General features: G+C 45.6%; 1 protein-coding gene across 1 annotated transcript in view; it reads left to right on the top strand.

The window, feature by feature from the left end:
* Window positions 1–23,935, top strand: part of MYO5C (myosin VC) — a gene marked incomplete at both ends in the record, with an annotated part of 116,250 nt that overhangs the window by 22,474 nt on the left and 69,841 nt on the right. The window contains 7 exons of the mRNA XM_082649405.1: window positions 1,670–1,813; window positions 2,565–2,646; window positions 3,784–3,891; window positions 11,689–11,795; window positions 14,803–15,068; window positions 19,834–19,915; window positions 22,155–22,295. Coding sequence (XP_082505531.1) covers window positions 1,670–1,813; window positions 2,565–2,646; window positions 3,784–3,891; window positions 11,689–11,795; window positions 14,803–15,068; window positions 19,834–19,915; window positions 22,155–22,295 — 930 coding nt within the window. The remainder of the gene's footprint in view (window positions 1–1,669; window positions 1,814–2,564; window positions 2,647–3,783; window positions 3,892–11,688; window positions 11,796–14,802; window positions 15,069–19,833; window positions 19,916–22,154; window positions 22,296–23,935) is intronic.

The raw sequence follows: 23,935 nt of genomic DNA, 5'->3' as shown, positions 1-23,935 counted from the left end.
TCCTTGCTAACTTGAGTTCCCTTCCTTAAAAAACCAAAGAAGTGAGGGTAGGGAAGGAGCAAGGAAGTCTGTTCTCCGGTGGGATTTGAAGGAGATTGGGGCATAGATTGCTGCTTCCAAGCCCTCTCTCCTCTACCTGCTGGGCTAGAAATTCCACCATCAGGATTTCAGGAGTCCCCTGTTTACGTTTATATCCCAGGGGAAATTTCCTCAACCACAGAGACAACTGGTACACCAAGACCAGTGGTGTTCTCCAGCCAAACCAGCACCAACTTTCATGAGCTGATTGTTAAACATTCAGGAATTCTTTTGCAAGTTATTGTTAAACCTTTGGTAGTTTGAAATCAGTCATGGTGGAAGTATTTACACCTTACAAATTGGCAAATGTCACATATCCAGACTGTTCCTCCTCCCCTCCCCGAGGGTGATTCATCAGCACACCACTGACTGGCTCAGATATGTGGGCAAGGCCAACCACGATGGCACCCAGGGGTAAGGAGACAACCCTCAAGGAAGAAGGGGCATCTGACAGCTCACGAGAGGGCCCAGAGGCCAACTCTGGCTGCCTTGCAAATTGGGAAGGGGATTGATTTGGATTTATTTGGAAGCATAGCAAATAATTAAGAACGTTAGAGTCCTAGACCCTTTCTCCCTGTTTTCTTGAATCAAAATCCTCCATGAATATTTATTAGACCACCTATTTTGTTTAAGCCACTGTGCCGAAATAATACAGGAAGTAATGAAAATAAGGTCCAATCCCCAAGTTTTAAGACTCCTCTAACATAACATATTTTAAATTCGAATAGAAAGATAAATCATGATCCAAGATGGCAGTAAAAAGGTTGTCAGGAAGCACTACCCTGTTAAATGCCCAGTGGATGATATTGTGTGGTTATTTGTTTAGGGTTGGTCTCACCCGCTGTTGTAAGCTCCATGAAGGCAGGACCATGTCTACTTTGGTTTACTTTTGCCTGCCAGTACATACATGTTGTCCAAAAGCATGATGGCCTGGACAGGAATGCGACGTGTGTGCGTAGGAAGGGTACTTCCAGATGGAAGGTGCCCAGGAAGGGAGAGCAGGGTGGGCAAGAGGAGAGACAGAATTCAGTAGCAGAAGTAAAAGGAAAAAATCATGCTCAGTGTGGGAGGGATGGAAGAAGGCAGTTTTTTGGTTGAGTAGAAAGTTCGAGTAGGGAAGTGGTAAGGGATAAGGACAGAAATAAAGGTTGGATGAAGGATGTAGACTTTGAGTTGAGCATCTCTAATATTTTAGGCATAGATGAGTTGAGGCACTGTATATTATCTCATTTAATTCTCCCAACTCTGTAAGATGCATACTTCCCCATATTACAGCTAGAGAAATTGAGACTTGGAAAGATGAAATAACTTTTCTAGCATCACACAGATAGTAAAAAAGGAACCTAGGGTCTTAAAACATCAGAACCCGTGTGTTTTCTGATCCCGCTCAGTGTCTACCAGTAAGACTGAGGAGAGCCTTGAGGTGAGACTGAGGAGACCTAAGGATGTGTCTTATTCCCTGCAAGCCCCTGCCCCCCGGCCTCCCTCTATAATCAGACTTTTCCCCAGCATACAGGACTGGATTTTACTGTAACTGCTCCAATAATATTGATGCAAAGGTTTTTTTTAATGTTGTTACTATATTTTGTAGGCTGTTGGAAATGCCAAGACCACCCGCAATGACAACAGCAGTCGGTTTGGGAAATACACAGAAATCAGTTTTGATGAGAGAAATCAAATTATAGGAGCCAACATGAGAACTTACCTGCTGGAGAAATCCAGAGTTGTCTTTCAAGTAAGGATAAAAATATTAAATTTCCTTTTCCCCAACTTTTATAGTATAGTTCACATTCATATATTCATTAGAAAACCTACATTGTTCTGTGACTTGAAGAATACAGTTTTCCTATATTTCATTTGCAGTTTGGGTTATTTTTTTTTCTATTTCTTAAAAATGAAAATTGATGAGTAGGTGCAGTATTAGTGGAATTATATAGTTGAGGGAAAAGTTTATGACTTTCAGTTTTAGGCATGTAAGTCCTTAGCATTTAAAAATCAAGTTTATCTTTCTAGAACACAAAGACTACTTGAAATAGACAAAGCTGTTAGACTGGCTTTTGTATCAGGAAGGGAATGGGATCAGATCTAGAGAGGCAGGGTTTAAGAAAAAGGCTTCTGTCCATAAAATGGAGAAAACTCTCATCATTTTGGCCCAGAAGGAGAGTAACAGTAAACCTTGTATTGCAGGGAGCTTCTTTAAAATTTCACCTGGTACTAACTACATTATTTCCATTTCGTAGAACGTTTCGTTTAATAACATTTTCTCTGTGGTGGTTATTTGGAAGGTGATCTTGGGCCACCAGTTCTCCCTCTGTGAGCCAGTGGAGGCAAGAAGTTGGGTCACAGCAAAAACACACGTAGACGTCTGTGTCCATGAGAGCAGAACTGTCAATCCAGATTAGCCATCTAAGACCCTCTTGTTGAAAACCTCACATTTTCATTTGTAAAGGGCTTGTGTAATTTCAGGGCTTTTCTTTATTTTACAGTCAGAAAATGAGCGAAATTACCACATTTTCTATCAGCTTTGTGCATCTGCACAGCAGTCGGAATTTAAACATCTTAAATTGGGTACGTAATGCATGGTGTGTGGAAGAGTCTCTTTTTTACGTAGGAATTTAAATTCTAGGTTAATTTCATCTTCTTATAATATCGTCACTTTAAAAAAAAAAAAGTATTCTGTCCAAAAACATAAGATCCTTGGGTTCCAGGGGTGGACTTGATGCATTTAACTAAGGAGATAGATTAGTTAGGGGCAAAGTGAGTCCAGGAATACGGGACCCCTTCAACTCCAGGGTTCTTTTCAAAATTCCAGAGTGATTGTGGTCCATCCAGCTAGAACTACCTGAAGAAGGCCTTCTGACCACTGGGACTTACTGATCTAAGTCCCCAAACTTTTCTTTTTATCTGAACTTCTTGGATGGTCATTTTTCTAACAGCTATGACATATTTCCGTGTCTTCTGAGACAGAGTACCTCTATCATAATTTGAATTTCCTTGATGACTCAAAATCATTATTAATCATAACCATAATTAATGAGCTATTTGTCGGTTCGTGCAAATGGCCCAACTCCGGTGGTATCACGGCTCTCCTGTCTTGGTCGTTTGTGCCATGTTGGTAGACAGAATTGTCTAGTGTCTCGGAGTTGAATGCACACTCCCTAATCCTGGAGAAGTTACTTGCACTTGTAGAATCTAAGTTTCTCCAGATTTCATATAATGATAATATCCATGCCTTGTCTGCCAAATACAATGTGAAGAGCGAACATGGAAGAGCTTTCTGAAGGCTTCCCTACTATTCAGATATTAGATGCATATATGGTTATTATCTTGACCATAGTGATGTTTTTATAATGGTATATGTTTATCAAAACTTATCAAGTTTTCTACAGTTAATCGTACGTTCAGTAAACCTCAGTAATGCTGTATAAAATTATTAGGTATGGGAACAGAAACCATGCGCTCTGGAGTCAGTCCGGTGTTTTAATTCTTGCCCTGCGGTCAGCTGTGGGTCCAAGAGCAGGCCACTTCACTTTTCTGAGCCTCAGCTTCTGAGTCAGCAACGTAGAATTCTAAGGAATAAGTGGAAAGACATTTGTAAAGTGCTTAAGACAGCACATTAAGTGTGAACTTTTCTTCTCGCTTCTGATGTACATGTATGTTCAAATTTCTGTGTCACAGATATCACAGCCTTACTTTTGATTTCAGGGAGTGCAGAAGAATTTAATTATACGAGAATGGGGGGCAGTACCATCATTGAGGGCGTGAATGACAGAGCCAACATGATAGAGACTCAGAAGACCTTCACACTACTGGGTAAGTGAAAGCATCCTATCCCAGGAGTGGCCATTTTCTCCAAAAAGGCTGGGATGCCCAGCATGCATGTGTTCTGAAGACACCTAATAAATTCTAATTTTAAGATGAGCCAATCAAAAACCATATTTGGAGACCAAGCGGTCAAAAAGGTGCTTTTCCCTTAAAAGATATAGAAATCAACTCTGTGCTGTATGATGACCTCGATGGGTGGGATTGAAGAGGGGGTGAGAGGGAGGAGATATATGTATACATATAGCTGATTCACATCGTTGTATAGCAGAAACTAACACAACATTGTAAAGCAGCTATACTCCAATAAAAATGAATGAATGAATGAATAAATAATTTTAAAAACCCTATGGTAGGGACTTCCCTGGTGGTCCAGTGGTAAAGAATCCACCTTGCAATGCAGGGGACGCGGGGTCGATCCCTAGTCAGGGAACTAAAATCCCACATTCCACCAGGCAACTAAGCCCGTGTGCCACAACTACTGAGCTCATGTGCCTCAACTAGAGAGCCTGAGTGCTGCAAACTACAGAGCCCACATGCTCTGAAGCTGCGCTCCACAACTACAGAGCCCACGCACTCTGGAACCCGTGTGCACAACTACAGAGCCCACACACCCTGGAGCCTGCATGCCACAACTAGAGAAGAGAAAACCTGCACACCACAACTAGAGAGAAGGCCGCATGCTGCTATGAAGAGCCCGCTCACCACAACAAAAGATCCCCGATGCCTCAACGAAGATCCTGTGTGCTGCAGCTAAGACCCGAGACAGCCAAAAAAATAAATAAATAAAATCCTTAAAAAAAAAGAAACCTTATGGAAAGGGCACCAAATTATAGCAGTAGTCAAAGTATTCTTCACCTCCATGGGCTCACAGTAAAAAAAAGTTTTTCTGGGCTTCCTTGGTGGTGCAGTGGTTGAGAGTCCGCCTGCCGATGCAGGGGACATGAATTCGTGCCCCGGTCTGGGACGATCCCACATGCCGCGGAGCAGCTAGGCCCGTGAGCCATGGACACTGAGCCTGCACGTCCGGAGCCTGTGCTCCGCAACAGGAGAGGCCACAACAGTGAGAGGCCCGCGTACCGCAAAAAAAAAAAAAAAAAAAGTTTTACTTAAGAATATTCTTGGGAGGGTGGGATGAATTGGGAGATCGGGATTGACACATATACACTAATATGTATAATAGATAACTAATGAGAACCTGCTGTATAGCACAGGGAACTCCACTGTACAGTAGAAACTAACACAACATTGTAAAACAGCCATACCCCAATTCAAAAAAAAAGGAAAAAAGAATATCCTTGAAGAAGCAATAAAAATAATTAATTTTATTAAAAAATAAATAAATGATCTTAACTAAGAGTATAACTCTTTGAGAAACAGTGACTTATTGCCAGTGGTTCTGAATACTAGAATGTCAGATCACCTGAGAAGATTTTTTTTTTTAAATTCTAATATCTAGATATCACCCCAGACCTACTAAATCTGAATGAGAATATTTGAGAACAATGATATACCTAAAAGAGAAGAAATAATCATGTAGAAGCTTCTCGTTCTAATATGTGAACTGTGTGAAAACCTCGAGATAGACCTTTCAAATAAAAAGTGTCTAACTTTGGGCTTCTTCCTTTCCATCAGGAATTTATGAACTAGCATTCAATTTCTACCCTAATCATTCGTTCTAACAAAACTTCTAATTTTAAAAAGATCAGATCTCTTTTTTGCTACAAAATTTAATTTTGCGAAGTTCACTTAAACTGAACAAAAGAAAATCTTTGTAGAGCAATATGCAGCTCTTAATGTTGCTCCACATGCATGCATTGGACATGGCTATGAGTCCTCTAAGAACAAGAGCTTTATCTTTCTTAAAATGACAATTTATTATTATCTCTTGTGATTCCGGGCTGACTGGGCTCACCTGGGCACTTCTTACTTGGGGATTCTCGTATGATGGTGGCAAGGGCTGGATCAGCTGAGGGCTTCTTCTCTCACATGGGCTGGCATGGCTAGAATTATTGAGGGCTGGGTGGGCATTTCTCTTCCTCCATGTGTCCTTCCTCACAGCATGCCGGTCACATGTGGCTAGCTTCTCCCAGAGCTAGTTCCAACAGGCTCAGGTGGACTCTGCAGGTTTTTTTATGAACCAGCCTCCTCGGAAGCAGTGCAGCATCACTGCTGCTGTGTGCTAATAATCAAAAGCAAGGCATAGGGCCAGCTCAGACCCTTGACCCACGGGGAGAAAACTACACAGGGCATGAACAATGGGAGGGTAATGCATTGGGGGTCATCTTTGGAGAGTAGCCAGCACAGTAGCTGTTGGGGATGTTGTGAGGATTAAGAGGTAACGTCTCTTGGTTTATGAACTGTGGCGTGCTCTATCAGAATGAGAGATCAGTACACATTTAATGAAAGCATGACCTCAAAGTATGAATCACTAAAAAATGTCCTAGGCCAGAGGTTGGCAGATTGCAGCCTGTTTTTGTAGATAAAGTTTTATTGGAACGCAGCCACACTCATTTAAGTATGATCTGTGGCCGTTTTCATGCTATGGTGGCAGAGTTGAGTACTTGTGCCATAGACTCTATAGCCTGCAAAGCCTAATAAGGAAACGTTTGCTGACCCTTGTCCTAGGTGATAGAGTGAGCATAGTTGATGGGTTCCTTATAGTTTTCTTGCAATTTGTGAAAAGATTCGTGGGTGGAGTCAAGAAGCTAAGCTTCAACCCCAGTGCGTTTAAACATGGATGTCCCCTGAGGACCCCTGGCCAGGCAAAGAAGTTTGAGCAGGCTTCGGAGGTCTGTTTGCTGCTGTGGAGTAGATTCATGCATGGAACTCACTAACTTTGAGATTGCCATCATCCTGTGACCCCCACAGCCAATAATCTCATGCTGTGTGTTGATTTCATGGTCTCTAAACCTGCGTTGTCCAACACAGTTAAGTACTAGCCACAAGTGACTGTTTACATTAATTAAAATGAAATAAATTTTAAAATTCATTTCTCAGTTGTACTAGACATGTTTCAAATGCTCATAACCATATGTAGCTAATAGCTGCCATATTGTTCAGCACAGATAAAGACCATTGCATCCCCAAGGAAAGTTCTATCCAATAGCATGTCTCCAACAATGTGAATATCTCGTGTATACTGCTTGTCCCATTGGCTGTGTCCTCTTGTTTGTGTCTCAGTGTTATCATCTTAGACAGAGACCCCCTCAAGGGCAGATTGCCCAACACGAATCATAGATAGGCTTATAACACATTCGGGCAGATAACCTTTTTTAAATGTCATTGCTAAACACGTACTTGTTGGTTGATTTGTCCATTGCTGTGGTTTGCTCTGGAGACAGTTTGGAGAAACAGACAAGGTTAGCAGTGAGGTCATCTAGTTCAGTACACACATCCACTTCACAACACGCCCAGTAAGCAGACTTCTGGGATCTGCTCAGACTTCTTTGCCTGGTGCAGGGTCATAGGGAACCATCACTTTTATACACCCTGGGGTGAGCTAAGGCAGCTTCATGACTCCGCAGGTCTTTTCACACACTGCAGTGGTCACTGGCGGTACACTGCTTAGCCATGATACACCCGGTGTGATTGTAACTTTGGCAGGTTCCCTAACCCTTCTATGCCTTAGTTTCCCCCTCTGTAAAATGGGAACAGTACTAGTACTTTATATAGTTGTTGTAAGCATTAGACGAGGTGATATGTAGAAAGTACGAAGGATAATGCCTGCTGCAGAGCTTCATTTGCTTTCCCTTCTGGCTCTGCTTCTGAGGTACTAAAATGGTTCTGAGACCCAATTCCAGTGTGTGCTGGGGGGGGGAGGGGGAGGGGAGGGGGGTCCCCACACCAAGCGATTCTCTGGACACCAGCTGGGTGTCCTACAATTCGCCTCAATTCTGACACTATCTACCTGGAGAAAGCCTCAGAACCCACAGGTTGAGGGCTCAGTTCCACAGGACCGCCCCCAGCCCACCCCGCTTCAGATTAGGTTGTCACCTGTGATTGTAACCGAATGGCTGTAAATCACAGGTTCCCACAACCACCTCCTTGGGTTCAATTAATTTGCTAGAGCAGCTCACAGAACTCAGAGAAACATTTTACTTACTAGATCATCAATTTATTATAAAAGGATAGAACTCAGGAACAGTCATTTGGAACAGATACACAGGGGCAACTATGTGGGAAGGAGCACAGAGCTTCCATGCTGTCTGAGTGTGTCACTCTCCACAATCCCCACGCGTTCACCTGGGGGCTTGCAAACCTCGTGCTTTGGGGTTTTTATGGAGACTTCATTACATAGGCACCGTTGATTAAATCATTGGCCGTTGGCAGTTAGTTCAACTTCTAGCCCCTCTCTGCTCCCTGGAGTTTGAGGGGTGAGACTGAAAGTTCCAACTCTCAATCACAGGGTTGTTTCCCCTGGCAACCGGCCCCCATCCTCACATGACCTAGGGGCATTCCAAAATTGCCTCATTAACAAAAGACATCTTAATCTCTCTCAGAAGTTAGGAAGTTGCCCGGGTTTTAGAAGTTCTGTGTGTTAAGAAACTGGATGAAGCCCAAGTATATACTACTTAGTTTAAAACACAATATCACAGGTACTTTAGCTAGCCACAATTTACCCGCTGAGGAAGCAGAATGGGGGTGCATTTTGATCAAGAGCTCATTTCCTTTGTTCTTCTGCTGACTCTCATTTAATTCATCCTTTGATCTTTGCCTAGCCATTAAGATCTCTGACAGAAAGAATACTCTGGAAGCAGACCTATCCTGGACCTCAGGCTCAAGAAACTTGACCACTATGTTTCTCACTGAAATCTACCTCAGGCCAGTGGCGCTTTTGCAGTGATTTTATCTTACTAAAAGTAATGACTTAAGTGAGGTCTTAAGTTCTTTCTTTGACATCATTGCTCTGCAGTTGTTATTTCACTTTTGTCAGCTTTGGAAAGCATGGGGTAAGTAAGCGATGGATCAGACAGAGAGTGGGGGTGCCAGAGCGGATTCCCAAACTTTGTATATTTAGTTGCTTTTCTTCATCACTTACCTGTCATTTATCATGGTGATGCTCAGGGGTTTATTTCTGTTAGAATCGTCTGTCCTTCAAATGTAGGCATTAGCGCGAAATGGAACAGCTGCAGATGCCTGGACTCAGATTGAACTGGAGGCTTCCATGTAATTTTGGTTTGAAATTTTTTAAAAAATTTTTATTGGAGTATAGTTGTTTTACAATATTATGTTAGTTTCTACTATACAGCAAAGTGAATCAGCTATACGTATACATATATCCCCTCTTTTTGGGATTTTCTTCTCATTTAGGTCACCACACAGCACTGAGTAGAGTTCCCTGAGCTATACAGTAGGTTCTCATTAGTTACGTATTTTATACATAGTATCAATAGTGTATATGTGTCAATCCCAATCTCCCAATTCATCTCCCCCCCGCCCTTTCCTCCTTGTATCCATACGTTTGTTCTCTATGTCTGTGTCTCTATTTCCATTTTGTAGATAAGGTTGTCTATACCAGTTTGTTCAGATTCCATATGTATGTGTTAATATACGATATTTGTTTTTCTCTTTCTGACTTACGTCACTCTGTATGACAGTCTCTAGGTCCATCCCCGTCTCTACAAATGACCCAATTTCATTCCTTTGTATGGCTGAGTAATATTACATTGTATATATGTGCCCCATCTTCTTTATCCATTCCTCTGTTGATGGACATTTAGGTTGCTTCCGTGTCCTGGCTATTGTAAATAGTGCTGCAATGAACATTGGGGTGCATGTGTCTTTTTGAGTTAATGGTTCTCTCTGGGTATATGCTCAGTAGTGGGATTGCTGGGTCATATGGTAGTTCTAGTTTTAGGTTTTTAAGGAACCTCCATACTGTTCTCCATAGTGGCTGTATCAATTTACATTCCCACCAACAGTGCACGAGGATTCCCTTTTCTCCACACCCTCTCCAGCATTTATTGTTCATAGATTTTTTGGTGATGGCCAGTCTGAGTGGTGTGAGGTGATACCTCATTGTAGTTTTGATTTGCATTTCTCTAATGATTAGTGATGTTGAACATCTTTTCATGTGTTTGTTGGCCATCTCTGTGTCTTCGTTGGAGAAATGTCTATTTAGGTCTTCCACCCATATTTTGATTGGGTTTTTTTTTTTTTGATATTGAGCTGCATAAGCTGCTTGTATATTTTGGAGATTAATCCTTTGTCAGTTGCTTTGTTTGCAAATCTTTTCTCCCATTCTGAGGGTTGTCTTTTCATCTTGTTTATGGTTTCCTTTGCTGTGCAAAAGCTTTTAAGTTTCATTAGGTCCCATAGGTTTGAAATCTTTTATGACTTTGATTTTGTGTGATCTTAGTAGAGAGAAGTCTCTCCAGGTTTGGAAATTATTTAAGAACGTGACCTAGCTGCTATTGAGATAGTCCAGATGTCCTCAAGTCAGAAGCAGCAGGTGGCTGCAATGGCTCTTACGGGGCATTTAGGACCTGCTGCTCTTTTGCTGGAGGAGTCGAGGGTCTCCTGTTAACTGAAAAAAGTGCACAACCTAAAAGTTGAGAATTATGTTTTATTTGGAGGACAAAACTGAGGACTTCAGCCTGGCACACAGCCTCTCAGCTAGCTCTGAGGGACTGCTCCCAAGAGGTAAGGGAGGAGCCAGGATATGTAGGAGTTTTAAGTCAGAACATCAAAAGATTACTGTTAATTAAAGAAAACCAGACATCTCAAATTAAGGAATTTAGCACTTTTCTATTTATGGGAAGATACAAGAGTCTGGGTTCATTGAAATCATTCCTTTGATACGCACCTTAGCTATCTAGGACCCGTTTCCTGCTTTTCTCCATCCGGAATCCCCTCAGGGTGCACCATTGTGGGCAGCGATAGTGGCTGATGGTCTGATGGCCACAGCACCCATTGTTTGATGATATGGCAGGCAACATTTTTCATTCACAAGTGATATTCCACATACATTGGTCGGGGTCCCATCGAGGAAACATGGGGCACATTCAAATAGGATAAAAGGAGGAGGGTTTATTTATGAAGGGAGCAACTACAAACTGTGGGGCTAAGGGGGCTCCGAGGAGCAGTAGGGACCTGGAAGCAGCAGCCCTTTCTGTTCAGGCACAGAGCCTGAAGGGAAGGGTGGGGAAAGTCAGCGCTGACTCGGAACAGTAACATTCTGTCAGTTGGCAACACAGCCAGCCTGAGGCAACTTTGCAGGGAAAGAGATGGGGAGATGTACCCAGCACCTGTCTCCTCCTGCTCTCTGATCTCCTGCCAGGGTCCCCACTGGTCAAACCCCACCAGAACCCATTGCCTTGGTCCAAACAGGCCAGTCCCCTGGGGCAGAGAGCAGGGTGCAGAGCTGGAGGGGCAAATGAAATCCTTCCAGCACCCACCATAAAAAGCATCCAGAGAGCTTATGAGCAAAAAAGAAAAAAAAAAAATTAACAAGAAAGCACAGCACACAGAATGAATGAGAGCTGGTTCTCCCAGGAACCCGACATGAAGTCATTACTCAGATACTAATTTTTGTGTTGAACTTCCTAGCAGCCACAGCAAAAGGGAAACCTGGTGGGTTGTACAGCTCACATTGTGTGTCTGCACACGTCAAACTAGAAAGACAGTGAACTGGATTTTCCCTGGGGTCTACTCATTGTTCCCTGTCCCAGCTCTTGGCACTGATGGTACTAGAGTGTCATGAGAGAATTCAGGTGTTTATCTTACTAGTTACTGAGCAAGAGAAGAAATGCAGTATTCCTAATTTGGGAAAAATTTTGTTTTCAGGTTTCAAGGAAGATTTTCAGATGGATGTTTTTAAGATCCTGGCAGCCATCCTACATCTGGGCAATGTGCAGATCATAGCAGTGGGCAACGAGAGATCAGCAGTCAGTGTAAGATATGTGTTTGCTTCACCCTTCCTGTGTTGGGGGGATCATCAGTAGAAACCTCTCATGGTTACCCTGCTTTTGCATTTTAGCACCAGGCACATTGAGCCTACTGGGGAGACCAGTTGGAACAAGGAAGGTAGGAGTTTCCATGGGTTACCTTCAAAGAGTAAAGCTTCTTCCCCTTGCAACAGTAGAGAAGGGGAAAATGCATTCTCTGTTTTTCTTTTATTCAACAAATTTTTCCTGAGTGCCTACTCTGTGCCAGACACTGTTATAGGCTCTGGAGAAACAGCAGTGCACAAAACAAGATCAGAAGGCCTTCATGAAGCTTATGATCTGGGGGAAGGAAGTGGAGGAGGGGGAGACACAATAAACAGTTACAGGCTCTGGCAGCTGGCGATAGCCATTAAAAAGGAAAATGAAGCAGAGTAGGGGTGGGGCAGGGCTGTGCCTTTTGTATCTGGCATTCATAGAAAGCCTTTCTAATTCCATAAGGAAGTGAATTGTGTCACTTCACACACACGCTTCGAGGAAGAACATTTGAAGTAGAGGGAACAACAGGTGCAAAGGCCTTAAGGCAGGAAGTGTTATTGGAAAAATAGCCAAAAGATTGGTAAATGCAGAAAGGAGTGAGAGAAAGGAGGGGTGGTAGATGAGGCCAGAAAATGGGGGGTAGGCAGGAGGGAAATGTGCAGATCATGCAGGGCCTTAAGGGCACTGGACAGTTTTAGTAGAAAGGACGCCTCCTACCTCCTGACACATGCCTGATTCAAACACCAGTGGTGCTCTCTATGGAAATATATTCCCATGTAAGTTTTGTGACGGATTTCTTTATTTAATGGACACAAGATAAGTTTATATGTGTGTCTCTTTAGCAACAAATGTTATATGAGTGGTGATTCTTGCTGGGGTATGTGTTTGCTTATTCTCAACAATATCCATGTAAAGAGGACAGTCACACAGTTAAAAATGTTTCTCTGAAATGCAAAATCTTCTTATCGTTAAAGCTTTGTATTAACATATGTGTCTTTTCATCTCTGGTTGCCATAACAAAATACCACAGGCTGGGTGGCTTAACAACAGAAATTTATTTTCTCACAGTCCTGAAGGCTGAAGGTCCAAGATCAAGGCGCCAGCATGGTTGAACTCTTGGTGAGGGCCCTCTTCCTAGCTTGCAGACAGCTGCCTTCTTGCTGTGTCCTCACACGGCAGAGAGAGAGAGACAGCAAGCTCTAGTCTCTTTTCTTATAAGGACACTAATCCTATCATGGGGGCCCCATCTGCATGACCTCATCTAAACCTAATTACCTCCTAAAAGCCCCAAATACCATCACATTGGAGGTTAGGGCTTCAACATATGAGTTTTTCATATGACTGAAACAAACATTCAGTCCATAACAATATCTACTTTCATGTCCCCAAAACAACAGATGGGAACAATTGTTAATTTTGTACACCTGGTAATTTCTCAGCTCTGGGACCTGCGGTTTAAGGGGAGAGACCGCTGAGCAGAAATGAAGGGTGTGTTTTTGGCCTGTTGCCCTATGACCAGGAAGTAATTCTCCTCCCTCTCCTCAGATTCCTACATTAAGCGCCCCGCCCCCATCGCCACCAATATCCAGCCCTGACAGAGTCAGTCAGTTCACAAAGGAATGGGAAGTTTGGAGAAAGGTGATGGTAGGCCTGGAATGTGTGTAGGTGTGGTTTTCCCTCTGGATACTGGCTCATTTACCCCAGAAATGGGCTGCTGCACTTTTTCTTCTGAAACTCCCATGATTTCCACCCAACAAATGCCCTTGCTTTGAACTCTGTCCTGTGAAGTTTGTTGTGAAGGTAGTATTTTGGAGGAGGAGTTAAAATTGATAGACTAAAAATCCTTTGTCTATCAATCTTAGGAGACAGATTCCACAAAAAAGATGTCAAATCTTTGTAGAAAATTATCAGTCCTGTAATTTTCAGTCATTTGCATCAAGAACTTGAAATATTGGGCAAATTCAATCAGATAAAGCCAGCTTACTTTTTATTTTTTTGTTTTTGTTTTTTTGCGGTACGCGGGCCTCTCACTGTTGTGGCCTCTCCCGTTGCGGAGCACAGGCTCCGGATGCGCAGGCTCAACGGCCATGGCTCACGGGCCCAGCCGCTCCGCGGCATGTGGGATCTTCCCGGACCGGGGCACGAACCCGCGTCCCCTGCATCGGCAGGCGGACTCTCAACCGCTGCGACACCAGGGAAGCCTTCTGATGCTTTTTAAGTGCAATCATGTGGTTTTCCCGATTGGCTGAGATGCTGTCTACAGATCAGCCTGCCTCAGAAGTTCCCCTTCCCGAGAGGAATGATGGTGTGCAGTCACATGGGATCACATCTCCTTGCCTAGTGATAAGGACCCCTAGTCCATGCTGTCTGAAGACAAACAGGAGGAGAACTCTCCTTGCCTGCTGGCCAGTGGGGCAGCTCTCCTGCCCAGGCTTGGGAGAGAAATAAGATTCACTTTGTACGTCCAGGAAGAGTCCCCACCACAGCCCTCAAGTTGGCTGGGAAGCTACTTTAGTCCAGGGAGCCCACCGTGTTCTCTCTGACAATGACACCTAGGTACCTCCTGGGCCAGACCCCCCGGGCAAATCCCAACAACACAAGGAGGGACAGGGTGAGTGTAGGCTCTGGCAGGTGGCCTGGATGTGATGCAAAGGGAAGAGAGGTTTCCAGGCTGTGTCCACATGCACAGGAGAGGGGAGAGGATTGCTTCTGTGGCCTAAATCACTACTGACATTCTTTGGCCAGAACGAAAATCCAGGTGGGACCAAGCCCAGGGCTGCCTGGCATCACCACAGCGGTGCCCTGCCAGGGACCAGGTGCAGGCTGAGTGCCACTGCAGGTCCTCCTGCTTCACTCCCAGACCTGGCTCTGTGTCCTAAGGCCTGGTCATGCAGAGGCCGAGGGGCCTGGCTGAGTGGGCCAGTGCCGGTTTAGATGGCCCGATGGCCCTGACGGGGCTTGTGTCTTGCTTTTGAAGGAGGACGGCCGTCACCTGGAGGTGTTCTGTGAGCTCCTGGGCCTGGAGAGTGTCAGAGTCGCTCAGTGGCTGTGTAATCGCAAAATCATCACAAACTCCGAGACGGTGGTGAAACCCATGACCAGGTCCCAGGCCATCAACGCCAGGGACGCGCTGGCCAAAAAGATCTACGCTCAGCTGTTTGACTTCATTGTGGAGAGAATTAACCAAGCCTTGCAGTTTTCAGGCAAGCAGCACACTTTTATTGGTGTTTTGGACATTTATGGGTAAGAGTCTCTTCAATGAGCTTGTCTTTCCTCATTTTAATGTCAAATGCCTGTTATTTTTACGTCATTTTGTTCTGGTTGCTCTTTTGTGTTTCACATGATCAGAAAGATGGTGTTCAGGGCTTCCCTGGTGGCGCAGTGGTTGAGAGTCCGCCTGCCGATGCAGGGGACACAGGTTCGGGCCCCCGTCCGGGAAGATCCCACATGCCGCGGAGCGGCTGGGCCCGTGAGCCATGGCTGCTTAGCCTGTGCGTCCGGAGCCTGTGCTCCGCAGCGGGAGAGGCCGCAACAGTGAGAGGCCCGTGTACCGCAAAAAAAAAAAAAAAAAAAAAAAGAAAGATGGTGTTCTCTTTTTTTTGCATATATATGGATGTTAAATACAGTCTCCTGGGCTACAGTGTCTTTTTTCTAGGGTATATTAAATAAATTCTAAATCAATAATGGCCAACTTCCAGAGCCACGTGCCAGCTACCATGCTGAGTGGTCTCCGTGCACCTTCTTATTCCTCAAACAACCTTATAATTACCCTCGTTTTACAGATGAAACAACTAAGCCTTAGGAAGACTCTTTCACAGTTGCTCTGCTGGTGGGAAAACCCAGCACTGTATGAGGCTCTCACCCACTTCTGTTTCCCTATAGAGGCCCTGTGAGGTATAGCGCCCTGACATACCTTTCCCATTTCATAGGGTGAAAATAACAGCCCCAGCGGTCCTGCACCTTGCCCACATTCACAGGGCCAGAGGTAGACTCAAACCCAGGCCTTTTACCAACCAGCCTCCTCACACCTAAAATCTTCTTCCATTCTTGGATCATGAGGGTCATGTGTTTGCCCCATTCTCCAAGAATTCTTTTTTTTAATAAATTTATTTATTTATTTATTTTTGGCTGTGTTGGGTCTTCGCTGCTGCACGCGAAGTTGTGGGGAGCAGGGGCCCCTTTCTGTTGCGGTGCACAGGCTTCTCATTGCAGTGGCTTATCTTGTTGTGGAGCACAGACTCTAGGCGCACAGGCTTCTGTAGTTGTGGCATGTGGGCTCAGTAGCTGTGGCTTGCGGGCTCTAGAGCGCAGGCTCAGTAGTTGTGGCACATGGCCTTAGTTGCTCTGCTGCATGTGGGATCTTCCCTTACCAGGGCTCGAACCCCTGTCCCCTGCATTGGCAGGTGGCTTCTTAACCACTGCGCCACCAGGGAAGTCCCTCCAAGAATTCTAATACATTTGGGGACCAAGTTCCCACACTGGGGTTTTTTTCTTGCTTCTTTTCATTGCCCAGTCCTGCTTTTCCAGGTCAGACTTGTGCTAAAGACACTTGTAGAACAGCCAGGAAGAGTGAGTGAGGCCTGGCCAGCGTGAGGGGAGTTAGCACCCGGGCTTTTGTTTGTTAGCAACTGGCCTTCAGCACCCAACCCCTTCCCTCTCCCAGGACCCACCCTGGTTTCTCAGGGGGAGGAGGGGCAGATGGTCCCAGGGAAGACATCACGGAGTATTCCACCGAGATTGGGGAGTGTCCCCCCACACCCCGAGAAAAGCAGCTCTCCCTCCCCTTCCCATTTGGAGGGGAGAGCCGGCTGGCCTGCTGGGAGGGCGGGCAGAAGGGGCCGCTGAACTTTTACGCATAGAGAGAGAAATCGCTTTTCCCACAGCTCTTTAATGTGAGGCTGTGCCTCAGGGGAGTTCCTTGTTTACCTTAGATTCTAAGTTAATACTGTACATATGACTCCCAATTAATAGTATCTGTCAACAGTTATAAATTAGTGATACATTGCTGGGGTAGTCTAGTAAATTATTTACCTTGTCCGTTCAAAAAAAAAAGGATTTGAGCAGCCAATAATCATTTAAGCAGACTTCTAAACGGGAATAGCCCTGCTTAACAATAGTCTCTCTCATTGTGGTGGAAATGTGACTGTTATATTTTTTCTATTCTTTTCTGTGTTTTTAAAATGTCTTTAAAATAAATAGCCCTTTATTTATTTATTTATTTATTTTTTGCGGTACGCGGGCCTCTCACTGTTGTGGCCTCTCCCGTTGTGCAGCTCAGGCTCCGGACGCGCAGGCTCAGCGGCCATGGCTCACGGGCCCAGCCGCTCCGTGGCATGTGGGATCTTCCTGGACCGGGGCGCGAACCCATGTCCCCTGCATTGGCAGGTGGACTCTCAACCACTGCGCCACCAGGGAAGCCCCAGTAGCCCTTTATTTTAAGAATATATTATTTCATTCAAGAACAAATATGCATGTGCCAGGAACTATGTCAGGTGTGATTGTTAAAGAAAATAGACATGGCTTCTGACCTCTAGGGACTTAAATTTTAGTGGAGGGGGCAGGCAGATACTTAGAGGTTGGGATGATTTCTGGGCAGGGAATAAGTAGATGGGTGTGCTGCAGGTTAGCAGGGCAGGAAGAAGAGAGGGGGCAGCTGAGAGCAGGGAGCCGTCAGTCAGGAGAATGACAGGGCGGTGTCAGATCCGCAGGCTGATAGACCACTGTCATAAGGAAGTTGAATTTTTGGCTAAGTGGGCAAATCTTTGACAGGAGTAATTGTAAATTTTTAAGAACTTGTTAGAGTAGATCTTAAATTTCTATTTTAAAATTAAATTCCTCCTTGGATATTTAAAAAGTAACATGCTCACTGCCACCCATGAATTCATTTCATCCCTCCAAAAAAATAAGCTCTCCTCTTGAAGTAAGAGTGTTACTGTCTGGGGCGAATCCTTTCACACCTTTCTCCAGTGTGCTTATGTCTAGGTGAGCCCCCGTGCATGCACACCTGCAGCTGTTGAGAGAACTGAGCTCAGGGTGACCTGGAAATAAGACAGCCTGAAAAGAAAAGTTACCCTCTGTGAAGGCGATGAAAGCCAAAGCTATGAGCGTTGAGATTTCAGCTTGGAAAAACATGGAGGCTTGTGGTTCCCCAGCCAGTCGGGTATTTATGTTCTCTAGACCCAGAGCTGGAAAGGCCTGGGGCTTGGAGTCAGACCGCAGGGAGTGAGCACGGCACCACACCTGTTGTGTGGCCCCCAGAAAGTCACAGAACCTCTCTGAACCTCAGGTTCGGAGGGGACCTCACTGGCGGGGTTATTACAAAGGTCAAATGGAAGAAATCGTGAAGATATTTTAAGAACCATAAGGATTGTTCAGATGTGAACAGGAAAACAGTCATTGATGTTCGACATTCCGCCCCTGCCCTAGGAAGTCCAGCCTTTGGCCCCAGCTGCGGGCTGCAGGGCACGATGAGGCCCTTTTGTCTCCCCTCCAGGCCCAGCCGTGGCCTGTCTGCAATGTCCAGGCCGGCAGAGCCTCTGGACCACGCAGGGCGCGTGTGGAATGGGGCTGTGAGGACTGTGGGTTCTGCTCCTGTTCCAAGTCACCCTGCAGCTGCCCAGAGGACAGTCCGGGCCCTTAACCTCCCCAGGAATTCTAAACTGAGCCAAACGGGCTCAGTCAAGTGAGATTCCCAGGGGACCCATGGCTGAAGCTGGCAGGAACCTCTCGGGATTAGAGTGATTAAGAACTAAGCCTTTAGGGGGCTTCCCTGGTGGCGCAGTGGTTGAGAGTCCGCCTGCCGATGCAGGGGACGCAGGTTCGTGCCCCAGGCCGGGAAGATCCCACATGCCGCGGAGCCTGCGCGTCCGGAGCCTGTGCTCCGCCACGGGAGAGGCCACAACAGTGAGAGGCCCGCGTACCGCAAAAAAAAAAAAGAACTAAGGCTTTAGAGGCACGAAGAGCTGGGGTCGAATTGCATGTCTGGCACCACATTGCAATGGTCACCATCTCTTCTGACCCTCGGGTGTAACAGTGGGGTCAGGGCAGCTCTTCACTTAGGGCGGTGTTGGGTTAAGTGAGGTGATGAGCATCAATGCTAACACCTAAAGTACTCAGCCTCCTTCTGGCAGGAGCGCTCATCTGGACCGGTGGTGAATTGGGTGCCCCAGTTTTGTTCAGCCCACATCGTAGAGTGGGGTGATTCACATAAAATCGGGGTTCTGGATTCTCTTGAGAATCAGGTGACCTCACATCCTGACCTGCATTAATCCATGGCCACAGCTGGCTGGAGCTGAGTAGTACCTGCCCGTTGGGCAATCCGGGTTATCATGGGCCCCGCACGGTTCCAGCCTGCCCCCCCATTCTGTCGTCTACTGGTCCCCTCTCAGCTTGTGAGTTTGCAGCTCCAGAGACAGACACTGAAAGTCTGAAAAAGGAGGTGGGGCTGTTTGCCTTGGACCTAAAGGGGTCTGCTGGGCTATGGGTATTAGATGGCCTTGCCCTTTTCCTCCAAGGACTGTGAAAGCATCCCTTGGGAGGCAAAACCGTGCTGCCTCTGCGTGCAGCAAAGAGTGGGGCAACAGGAAGCAGCATTGCTTTTTCACTGGAAACATAAGTGTTACAGTCAGGTCAGCTCACAGCTCAGTCTGACACTGTTTGTCCTCGGACAAATTTTTCAACTTCTCAGTCTTATAAAGTGAGGATAATAGTGCTGATGACAGTGTTATGGTGTGGATTAAATGATATGCCATATTGTACCATGCCTGTTCTAATGCCTGCCTCAGGTAGGTGTTTTGTACACACAAGATGCCTTCCTGGGGCAGCCTGGAAAAAGGTGATTTATAAACTGAATGCTAGGATATTTAAACCAGAAGCTTTGAGGCATATTTAAAACTTGCAGAAAACATAGAAAACTTTTAAACTGTAAAATCTGTGAAAAAATGCTAACCTATAAATGAATGTATATATCCTTCAAGTTATATCTTAACTTGTTTAAACTGTATTTCAGTTTTGAAACCTTTGATGCGAACAGCTTTGAACAGTTTTGCATCAATTATGCTAATGAAAAGCTGCAACAGCAGTTTAACCTGGTAAGTGACTTTTCTGCCTTCTTGAAACTAGCTCTCAGCCGTGTGTGTGTGTGTGTGTGTGTGTGTGTGTGAGTGTGTGAGTGTGTGTGTGAGTGTGTGAGAGAGAGACAGAGAGACAGACCATCGAGAGAGGCTCAGTCTGGTTCTTCCCTCTTCAAATCTTGCTGGATCACTCACATGCTGGGTCACTGCACCATCTTGTGGCCGTATCTTGAAACTGCACCTTCCCATCCTATTTCATCTTTGTGGAGCCACTTGCCCACTTCTGTTTCAGTTCATCACCTGCCATTCTTGGACACAGGCCACCCGCCCTGCAGCCAGACCAAACCACTTAGTTTCCTGAAGGCTCCAGTCTTTGTGAGCCTCAGCATCTGCACCTGCTGCTCTCTCTGCCACAACCCACCTGCCCCTGTCCTTTCCCCATCCCTTCATCTTCACCTGGAGAACTCCTGCTTGTCATTTGAAATTCAGCTTCTCCCACACAACTCATGAGAAGACAGTGTGACATCATGGAGAGCATGGGCTTTTGCTCAAACTGAACTGGGTTTGAGTCTCAGCTCTACCTCTGGGACCTAGGGTTCTCTGAGCCTCATTTTTCTTATTTTGAAAACAGGTCAGTAGTATCTGCCTAATATCCTCGTAAGGAGAAGACCTAACATTGAATCATACCCAGCAAATGTTTTTTTGCTTTGCTAGTCCTTGCTCCAGAATTAAGTCATGTATAAGCGTAAAATTTCACCCTGTTGCGAATTTGTATTCTGTTAACATTCTCAAGGATTCCCTGGAAGTTTAGCATTTAATAACTGAAACTAAGATTTATTCCAAGTGGGTGTGCAGCATAACTCACCTGAGGTCGAACTGTGTCTGTAGATCCTGCCCCTCCCGGGACGCCAGTGCCGTCTTGGTCCCCGACATACACGTTCACCTCAACCTCAGAATAACATGTGCAAGACACTTCCTGAAAATAGCATGTCAGAGGCTGCAATTCCATTTTTTTCTTTTTTTATTCTGCTTTTCCTCCTCTTCCACTTCATCCTCCTTCTCCCCCGCCTCACTTTATTTTGGGGGTGTGTGGGGTTGAGTCTTATATCAATGTGCAGATCCTCCTGGAAGAGGTAAAACCTTAAAATATCAACATGAAAGCCTTAGTGAGCCCTCTCCTAGCTCCAGTCCCGTAAGTCTGGCCGCTGCTGGACCCCTGTATCTGGGTGGCCTCTGGGAGTTCAGCAGTGACAAAGTGAACCTGCCACCTTCCCTTCCTGGCTCCTTGCCTTCTACGCTCCCTCTTGCGATTAAAGCACCACTGCTGACCCAGTGTCCTGAGCCTCACGTTCATCCCGGCCTCGTTGCCCTTGCTCACCTTCCTTGCACAGTGTCTGGCCTCCACAGAACCCTGGGCTGAGTCTTGACGGGGCTTTCTGCCTCCAGTCCTGCCCTCTTCAAAGCCATCCCCACCCCCAAACCAAGTTACCTTTCCAGAACTTAGATCTCATCGTGAACTCCGTGGATCCTCACTGCCCCTAGGAAAAGGCCACAGGTCTGAGATTCTCTGGGGGTACACAGGGGGCTGATGTGATCTCCCCTCTGCTGTCCTTTGCAGCGCCATCCATTGCCCCCCACCCCCATCACTGTTGTGCTGTCTCTCTGGCCTGTACGGGCGCCGTTCAGTTCTCAACCACCTATTGGGCTTCTGTGCAATTTCCACTGGGATTCTCCCGTGGGCGCCTTTCTCCTCGTAGCCCTTCCCCCTTCTGCCACCTGCAGCCAGGATGCGCCTGAGCCAGCCCTCTGGGAGGCCTCCCTGGTACCCTCATGGCCCGAACAAGTACTGTACAAAGCTCTCCAAGTTGTTAGCTTCTCATACTGCCCCAGAGCCAACATTCTCAGGCAGGCTGGTTCCCACCCGGCCAAAGAGGCTGGGTCTGCGTTGGACAGTAGCAGTGGCTGAGCAGGAAGGGGCTCCAGGACCACCCTGAGTGCTACAGGTGGCAGGCTGGCTCAGGCCTCACACCCCAGGATGTGGGGACCCCCTGCGAGTGGGCTGGAAGATGACAACTACACCCACGTTAGGACCTCAGCAGCACTGATCGTGGGTAAGGAGGGTGGCGTGCATCTCAGGGTCTTCCATAAACATTCAAAGCAGTCATATATCTACATTTTCCAAACGTTTATGTCCTGTTCTTCAGAAGCACACTCTAATGTTCTCTTTTACTTTCTATGTTGACTTCCGGGTTTCCAGCATGTCTTTAAACTTGAACAAGAAGAGTATATGAAGGAAGATATTCCTTGGACTCTGATAGATTTTTATGACAACCAACCAGTTATTGACCTGATTGAAGCCAAAATGGGTATTTTGGAGTTACTGGATGAAGAATGCTTGGTAACTTTTTAAAATAACTGTTGTTTTCAACTTCTGAGTAGTAATTGATGAGCATATTGCAAAATGGATTTTTTTTAATGTACATGTAAATTCCTGACGTGTTACTATTTGGTTGGATGTTAACACTGAGACAGCAGTCCATAGCAGGAACCCCAGAGGGTCCGGTGAGCCTCCTGCCCTCAGCAGGTGTAGCCCACCCTTGGGTAACATGCATGACCTCTTAGGTCATGTCCAGCAGGGAGGAGCCCTTTGAAGCTGTTGCTAGGTGTATATATAGAGTGGACATGGAAACAACAAGTGACTATACGCCAGTTGTTAATGACTAATAGGAACTGAGTTTTCTCTTACTTCCTGATTCCATGAGTCACCCACTGGGAGGTGCAGCTGAAAAATCAACATCATACAATTGACAAAAGAGTCTCTAGAAATTTTCCTATTATTATTACCCTCTGGGAGGAACAACTTCACAGTGAGTCAGCCTAGCACTGTCCTTTGTCAGGCCACAGGAAAAACTAATCCCTAGGACAGTATTCATTCTTTTGGTTTAAAGGTTATATTTTAACGTTTAAACACACATCTTGTTTCTTTCCCAAAGATTTATTTTTACCACCCCCAGCCCCAAATGCTTGTAATGTTGAAGACTTACTGGTGTTTTCTCCCTAGAATTCTCAATTCCATGGTTCTTCTCACAGATTAGCCTTTCTGGTGCCACCTACGCTTTAGCCCCTTCAGTGATGTAAGATTAAAAGACAGGCATCAGGGCCAAACATTCTGGACTGATCTACTGGAGGCAGGGTGCAGAGGCCAAGGTAACCTCTAGGAATATTTGTACCCACTCTACAGAGTCATTCCCTATATGGAATATTAGATTCACAGAGTTCAGGCTGAATGTAATTGATAGCTTCACAATCACCAGTATCAAGAACAAGTTTTGCATCTAGCTTAGTTTAAGTAGGTAAGATCTTAGTTCAAGGAGGTAGTTATTAACTAGGCAGTAAGACAAAACAGCTTTCTTCCTGAGGCAGGGGGTGGGGAGGACTACATTTGGGTTCCAATCTTCCCCCATTCGACCAAGAATAAAAATCATGTTCACATAATTTTGGGAGGAAGAAATGTTAAAATACTGCCAATTTTGCAGAAATAAAATCCTTCATTCTTACGTCATTATGTGACCGTTTCCTTTTCATCAATAACATTTTGTTCTTCTAAAAGAGCATTGATGGGCTTCCCTGGTGGCGCAGTGGTTGAGAGTCCTTCTGACAATGCAGGGGACACGGGTTCCTGCCCCGGTTTGGGAGGATCCCACATGCCGCGGAGCGGCTGGGCCCGTGAGCCATGGCCGCTGAGCCTGCGCATCCAGAGCCTGTGCTCCACAACGGGAGAGGCCACAACAGTGAGAGGCCCGCGTACCGCAAAAAAACAAAAATTAAAAATAAAATAAAAATAAAAGAACATTGATGTGTCCATTTAAATATCACTGTAAAGAATAAGATCAAAGACAGATTTATGCCTAGAGTTGCATTTGAAACAGGAGCCTCTCATGTAGAGCAGTTCACTCTGAGGTGCAGCTCATCTTGGTTTTTTAGAATTAGCGCTTTTCCTCCCCTCTGTTTTCTTACTTGCTATTTGGTTTGCTTTTC

This window comes from Grampus griseus, assembly GCF_964374135.1.
Source record: "Grampus griseus genome assembly, chromosome: 2".
NCBI lineage: Eukaryota > Metazoa > Chordata > Mammalia > Artiodactyla > Delphinidae > Grampus > Grampus griseus.
Note: the sequence above shows the minus strand (reverse complement) of the source record. Positions and strands in the feature narration are given on the sequence as shown.